We start from the raw sequence: 8,158 nt of genomic DNA on the forward strand, positions 1-8,158 counted from the left end.
GGGGCGAAATGAAGAGGATGTTTGTCTTTTCTGATTTTTGTCATGGACTATCAGTGACTTTTCTTTCGTGAACTCGTTTTACAGGATATTGATTGAGAATGATTTGCAGACCAGGATCTTAAAACAAGTTCTGACAGTCAGCGGAATGATCAGGGTCTGGATATCATTGGCATTTCACTGTGGAAGGAGAAAGGTTTGTCTGTTTTGTCTGCGGGAAAATAATTATGATATGTGTGTAACTCGAAAAACAGCAGAATATTCCAATTCGTGCTTAGATCACCCTGGAGTATGTGTTCAGTTCTGGGCCCTGCAGCTGAGGAAGGAGATATTGGCCTAAGAGGGTCACAGATTTATCTGAATAAGACCTCAACTCTTGAAGAGAACAGTCATATTTCATCCCAATCACCTACTTCATGATTTTAACCTATAATTTCCTCATTCTCAAATACCTGCAAACTTCCCTTTAAATTCCTTAGTACCCCTTCAGATGGATCATTCCAGATCCTTGAGCCTGAAGCATTGTAAAGTGCTAAATTGAAAGATGAGATGCTTTACTCTGTGCTCCCATTGAGTTGCATTGGAATAGTAAACGATGCTGAAGACAGTGTAGGTGTGAGCAGACAAATAAAATGACAAGGCTGTGCTGTGAGTGCTGCTTGGCACAATGAGAGCGCTTTGGAGTTCGGTGAAAGCAGAGAGTGAGGCGAGACAGGGAGAAGATGAAGCTGGAAGTCTGAGTGTTGTGCTTAGTCTCTATTCGGGCAGTTCAGAAAGTGACATGGTCCCAATGGAAAGAGCCAATTGGAAAGTGTTACCCGCAGTGTATTTTCTTCCAATTTTTAAAATATAATGTTCAGTTGAAGTATAGATAGGGAATTTCAATTATAATAGAATTGTTTGAAATGAAGGAAGATCCTTAGCTCAATAAAATTTCTTTAAGAGAGTAACTAGCTTAGTATACAGAGAAGTCGTGATAGGAGACCTCAGACCTGTGGTGTGCTCCTCTTGTACAATGTAGGAAATAAGGAACCTTCCAGTGTCCCTGATGGCTACGTATGCAGGAAGTGTGCCCATCTGCAGCTACTGGCTAATGTTTTTGGAGCTGGAGGTGTGGATGGACTTACTGTAGAGCATCTGTGATGCTTAGAATATTGTTGTCAGCACACTTAGCGAGGTGGTCATACCGCAGCTGAGAATTACACAGGCAGAAAGGGAATGGGTGACCATCAGATGACATAAAAGACCCTTGAAATAAGGGCCAGAGTCCCCAGCGGTCATCCCCCTCTCAAACAGATGTACTACTTTGGATGTGGTTGGGATGGCCTCTCAGGGGAAATTAGCAACAGCTAAGTTCATGGTGCCACAGTTGGCTCTGCTGCTCAGAAGGGGAGGAAAAAGGGCTATAGTGATATGGGATTCAATAGTCAGAGGTACAGGCAGGCACTTCTGTGGCTACCGACATGAATCCAGGATGGAATGTGACCAGCCTGGTGCCAGGGTCCGAGATAGCATGTAGCAGCTACAGGATATTCTGGAGCTGGAGACTGAACAGCCAGTTGTCATAGGTACCAATGATATAGCTAAACAAAGATATGAGTACCTGAAAGCTGAATATAGGAAGATAGGAGATGTGTTAAAATGCAGGACCTCAAAGGTAATAAAGTCATCCTTACTCCCAGTACCATGTGCTAGCGAGAGCAGGAATAAGAGGATAGATCAGCTGAATGTGGAGCTGGAGAAATGGTGTATCAGAGAAAGGTTTAGATTCCTGAGACATTGAGACCGTTTGTGCGTAAAGTTGGACTTTCACAAGCTTGACCAGTTGTCCCTGAGCATAGCTGGGACAAATCTCCTCTGGGGCCTTTTGTTAGTTCCTTCGGTGAGGTTTTAAACTAGTATAGCAGGGGAATTGGAACCAAAGTGTAGGCTTATATGGATCAGATCTAGATCAGGACATGGGACGCAGAATAATAGTTAGTGATCCAAACAGCAGCTCAAAGACAAAAAAATGGAGGATTAAATGAGGATAGATTCTGTCTTCATACATCAGTCCTGACATCGCAAGAATCAGTCTGATGAGCCTTGTTTAAACTCTCTCAATGGCCAGGGCATCCTTCCTTGGGAAACGGGAACAAATTTGCACACATTCCTCCAGGTGTGGTCTCACCAAAGCCCTTAGAGAAACATATCCCAGCTCCTGTACTCAAATCCTCTCACTATCATTTGCATTCTTCACTGCTTGCAATTCCTGCTTGCTTCATAAGAGAGGGAGTCACAGAGAAACATGGAACAAACTGAGGTCACAGTCTCGGATATAAAATTGTTTAACACAATGTCCCCCGTCGTATCCATGTTGGTCATCAAGCACCTATTTACTCCCATCCCATTTTCTGGCACTCGTGTGTAACCTATATTGTAGTGCCTTTTATGATCTTCTAAACACTTCTTCAAAGTTGGAAGAATTCCTGCATCTGTCACCATTTCTGATGCTACGAGACCTGCTGAATGTCTCCAGCATTTTCTATTTTTATTTCAGATTTCCACCATTTTGCTTTTGCACTTAAAGTAATAAGTTATACAGCACAGAAACAGACCCTTCGGTCCAACTTATCCATGTCGACCAGATATCCTGAACTGATATGGTCACCTTGGCCAGCATTTGGCCCATATCCCTCTAAAGCTTTCCTACTCATGTATCCATCCAGATGCCTTTTAAATGTTGTAACTGTACCAGCCTCCACCGCTTCCTCTGGCAGCTCATTCCATAGATGCAGCACCCTCTGCATGAATAGGTTGTCCCTAAGATTCCTTTTGAATCTTGCCCCTTTCATCTCAAACCTAGGCCCTCCAGTGTTGGACTCCACTAGCCTGGGAAAAAGACCATGACTATTCACCCTAACCATGCCCCTCATGTTTTTATAAACTTATAGAAGGTCACCCCTCAGCCTCCAGGGAAAATAGGCTCAGCCTATTCAGCCTTTCCCTATAGTTCAAACCTCCAACCCTGCCAACATCCTTGTTTCTAACCCTTTCAAGTTTAACATTTTTCCTACAGCAGGGAGACCAGAATTGAATGCAGTATTCCAAAAATGGCCTAACCAATGTCTTGTACAGCCACAACAACTCCTATAATTAATTCACTGAAAAATAAGGCCTTCTTCACTATCCTATCTACCTGAGACTCCACTGTAAAGGAACTATAAACCTGCACTCTAAAGTCTTTTTGTTTGGCAACACTCCCCAGAACCTTACTATTAAGTGTGTAAGTCCTGGCCTGATAACATCTTTCCTACAGCTGGGAGACAGAATTGAGTGCAGTACTCTAAAATTGGCTTCACCAATATCCCATCGAGCCATGACATGAGCTCCCACCTCTGATACTCAATGAATTGACCAGTAGAGGGAAACGTACCAAATACCTTCTTCAATCTGTCTACCTGCAACTCCACTTTCAAAGAACTATGCACTAGTTCTTCATCCTTGAGAGGGGTTGTAGTGTATGGGGAGAAAACAGGAACAGGATTGAGTTGTAAATCTATAAAATGCAAGTCCTTCGTGTGTACCTCTCCCACCTCTATCTCTTTCTGAAGTTTTTGTGCCAACACAGACTGGTTCCTTTCCCAGAAGGAGATTTATGAACCAGTTCAGTTTTAATGATAATCCCAGTTTCCCTCAGTGTCATCTCCACAACTGAACAGATTAATTGCTCTCAGGTTCACAACCTGTGTGTTCTTCTGGTTTTCCCAATACGGTTGTTTTCTGTTTGAAAGGTTGATTTGTAATTAGAGACTTCAAGTGAAGCCACATCCAGATCCAACAGTCACTCTGTTTATCATAACCTAACTTTCTCAGGATTTTGAACACTGAAGGAGAAAGCACCATTCACACCGGGGAGAAACACATATCATCTGTGTGTGGAAGAGTCAATGAAGATTCATCTGAAATGTCCAAACGCCAGCACAGTCACACTGGGGAGAGCCTGTGGAAATGTGGGAATTGCGGGAAGGGATTTCTTTACCAATCCCAGCTGGAAAATCATCAACGCAGTCACACTGGCGAGAAGCCATTCACTTGCTCTGATTGTGGGATGGGATTCAGTCAGTCAGCCAACCTGCGGATCCACCAGTGGGTTCACACTGGGGAGAGACCATTGACCTGTTCCGAATGTGGAAAAGGATTCACTCACTCATCTAAACTGCTGGAACACCAGCGGGTTCACACTGGAGAGAGACCATTCACCTGCTCCGTTTGTGGGAAAGCATTCGCTCAGTCATCCAACCTGCTGATACACCAGCGAATTCACAGGAGAGAGAAACCATTCACCTGTTCTGAATGTGGGAAAGGATTCACTCACTCATCTAAACTGTTGGAACACCAGGGAGCTCACACTGGGGAGAGACCATTCACCTGTTCTGAATGTGGGAAAGGATTCACTCACTCATCTAAACTACTGCAACACCAGCAAGTTCACACTGGAGAGAGACCATTCACCTGCTCTGATTGTGGGAAAAGATTCACTCACTCATCTAAACTGCTGGAACACCAGGGAGTTCACAGTGCGGAGAGACCATTCACCTGCTCTGCTTGTGGGAAAAAATTCACTCGGTCATCCAGTCTGCAGATACACCAGCGAGTTCACACTGGGGAGAGGCCATTCACCTGCCCCAATTGTGGGAAGGCATTTGCTCAGTCATCCAACCTGCTGATACACCAACGAGTTCACACTGGGGAGAAACCGTTTACCTGCTCCCAGTGTGGGAAGGGATTCACTCAGTCATCCAGCCTTCGGATACACCAGCGAGTTCATACTGGGGAGAAACCATTCACTTGCTCTGACTGTGGGAAGGGATTCACTTCGTCATCCAGCCTGCTGAAACACCAAGGAGTTCACACAGGAGAGAGAGCATTCACCTGTTCTGAATGTGGAAAAGCATTCATTCACTCATCTAAACTACTGGAACACCAGGGCGTTCATACTGGGGAGAGACCATTCACCTGTTCTGAATGTGGGAAAGGATTCACTCACTCATCTAAACTGCTGGAGCACCAGCGAATTCACACAGGGGAGAGACCATTCACCTGTTCTGAATGTGGAAAAGGATTCATTCGCTCATCTAATCTCCTGGAACACCAGCGAGTTCACACTGGGGAGAGACCATTCACTTGCTCTGAATGTGGAAAAGGATTCATTCGCTCATCTAAACTGCTGGAACATCAGCAAGTTCATACCAGAGAGAAATCATTCACCTGCACCGCTTGTGGGAAGGGATTTACCCAATCATCCAACCTGCTGAGACACCAGCGAGTTCACACTGGAGAGAAACCATTCATCTGCTCTGATTGTGGGAAAGCATTCGCTCAGTCAACGATCCTGCTCATACATCAACGAATTCACAGGAGAGAGAGACCCTTCACCTGCTCCAATTGTGGAAAGGGATTTACCCAATCATCCAACCTGCGGAGACATCAGCGAGTTCACGCTGGGGAGAAACATTCATTCAGTCAACTCACCTGCTGATACAGCAGCCTGTTCACTCTAAAGAGAGACTGTTCATTGTTCCGTACATGGGAAGGGATTCACTCTGTCATCCAAACTGTTAAGACACCAGTGAAATGACACCAGGTGGATCCCATTCGCCTGCTGTGTTTGTGTAAAAGGCTTTGCTGTTTGCTTAGCACACCAGCAAATTCACAAAGAGCCTAATGTGAAGGATTTTACTATTACTCACACCAAGGAATGAACCTTGATCATTGGACAGTTATTTTGATGTTATTAAACCCTGCTGTATTAAAGGTGTTGATATTGTAGATACACAACTGTATCAATGTTTTATCTCTAGGTTTTAGAAATGATCACAATGGTGCTGTACATAAACACATTTACACTAGGTAAAGATCTGCATATTGTTTGTAAAGTGATTTTGTGGTTCCTCAGGATTGGTTAAACAACAATGAGTTTCTTAGTAACTGTCACCGTTGGATTTTAATTCTAAAGTTATCTATATCCAAACAGTTTTTTTCTGGGCCTTTCTCTGATGTTTGTAAACAGCACAGGTTCAGTTACCTGTATGGGATAAAAATAATACAAATCAATTTTTACAAAAAGTGATGTTGCATTAAGTCTTTGTCTCATTTTGAATGCCTTAAAGATAAAATAATCAGTACCCTTCACAGGAGCAGTTGCGTGAAGGCACATCCAGCGTGAGATATAGCCTGTAATGCTGGGATCCAGGGACAATGTCCAAAAGGGTAAGAAAAAAAAGAAAAGAATCAACAAGTTTTTTTTCTATTCATTCACAGGATGAGAGCATTGTTGGGTAGGCCAGCATTTATTGCCCATCCCTCATTGCCCAGAGGGCAGTTAAGAGTCAGGCTCATTGGTGTGGGTCTGGAGTCATATGTAGGCCAGACCAGGTAAGGATGGCAGTTTTCTTCCCTGAAGACATTAGTGAACCAGATAGGTTTTTACTGACAATCAACAATGGATTCATAGTCATCACTAGATTGTTAATCCCAGATATTCATTGCTGTGGCAGGAATCAGGAAGGCATCGACATTACAGGCCAGTTCAGCTCCAAGAGAGTTTAACATGGTTGAATGGCATTGATTTTTAATGCAACAATTTGACAAACAAGGCAGATGAGTTGAGGAAACAGATTAAAATGGGGTATGATGACATTGCTGTCAATGAGACATGGTTGAGAGAGAGGCAGAATTGGAAGCTGAATACTCCAGGATGCATGATATTCATGTGAGACAGGAGGCAAAAGAAGGGGAGGTGTCACAATTATGTTCAGGAAATTTATTGTAGCAATAAGGAGAGATGACATCTTAGAAAACTCCATAAACAAACCTGTCTGTATGGAACTAAAAAAGCAAGTAAGGAGACAAATTTCAGGGCAGTGTAGAAGTAATAGGGGCATGATAGCAGGGAATTTCAACTTCTCCAACATTAACTGTGGTCATCATAGTGTGCAATGTTTAGAGGAACTTTTAAAATAGATCCAGTAGAGCGTTTGAAGCCAGTATGTAGAAGTCCCAACAAGGAAGGGGGAGGTCTTGGGCTTAACTTTGGGTGACAAAGGGGGACAAGTGGTTGAAGTATCATGGGGGAGCATTTTGCAGACAGTTATCATAAATATGCAAGAGGGAATATAAATGAGGAGACATTGAGAGCTAAAAGGTGAACAAGAATTGATACAGCCAGGCAAAATAATGGAAAATTCTGAGTTGTTTTACAGGTACATTAATGGTTAAAGGATCACAGGCGAAAGAATAAGGACAGTTGAGGACCACAGCAGTAATTTGTGTGTGGACTGATAGGATGTAGGCTAGGTTGTAAATGAAGACTTAATGTCAGTGTTCACTAGTGACAGAGATGAATAAGGGAGGAGGTCTGTGATGGAATTTAAAGAAATTAGCATAGAGAGAGAGGGGAGGTTTTGAGTAGTTTGGCAGGCTCAAATGTAGATTAATCTCCAGCATCAGGTGAAATGTATCCTACGTTGCTGGGACAATAAGTTCTTGGGATGAATGGCATGCAAAAATTTTCAATTCCCCTCTGACCACAGGAAAGGTGCTGGAGGATGAAGGACAGTCAAAGTGGAACTTCTATTCAAGAAGGGAACAAGAGATAAACCAAGAAACTGCAAGCCAGTCAGTCTCACCTTGAGGCTGGGGAGACTATTGGAAGTAATTCTGAAGGTCAGAATTAATTTGTATTTGGAGAGCCAGGGATTAATCAAAGGGGATTTCACATCTGACCAACTAGATTCAATTTTTTGATGAGGTGTCCAGGTGCATCAATGAGTGCAATACTTTTGATGTTGTCTCTTTGGATATCAGCAAGGCTTTTGATAAGGTCCCACATGGGAGACTGATAACAAAGCTAAGAATCAGTTGAAATTTGGCAAACTGAATCCACAATCGGCTGAGTGGCAGGAAGCAGAGGGTGATTGTTGAGTGATTCTTTTTCTGACTGGAAGCCTATGTCCAGTGGAGTCCCACAGTGGTCAGTGTTGGGCCCTTGCTGTTTATGGCTTATGTAAATTAATTAGACTTGAATGTAGAAGGGTTGATCAGTTAGTTTGCAGATGATGCAAAAGTGATGGCTGGTAAATAGTGAGGAGGATAGCCTTAGCTTACAGGAGGATATAGA

The 8,158-nt window shown here is 43.2% G+C and overlaps 1 protein-coding gene across 1 annotated transcript in view; it reads left to right on the top strand.

Moving 5' to 3' along the window:
* LOC109914389 (zinc finger protein 420-like) overlaps positions 1-6,105 on the top strand; it is a 6,539-nt gene extending 434 nt beyond the window's left edge. Inside the window, exons 2-3 of the mRNA XM_048619353.1 lie at positions 85-193; positions 3,853-6,105. Of these exons, the coding sequence (XP_048475310.1) occupies positions 3,944-5,518 (1,575 nt within the window). The 5' untranslated portion in view covers positions 85-193; positions 3,853-3,943 and the 3' untranslated portion in view covers positions 5,519-6,105. The remainder of the gene's footprint in view (positions 1-84; positions 194-3,852) is intronic.
* Positions 6,106-8,158: the final 2,053 nt, after the last annotated feature.

This window comes from Rhincodon typus, chromosome 42 (assembly GCF_021869965.1).
Source record: "Rhincodon typus isolate 14 chromosome 42, sRhiTyp1.1, whole genome shotgun sequence".
NCBI lineage: Eukaryota > Metazoa > Chordata > Chondrichthyes > Orectolobiformes > Rhincodontidae > Rhincodon > Rhincodon typus.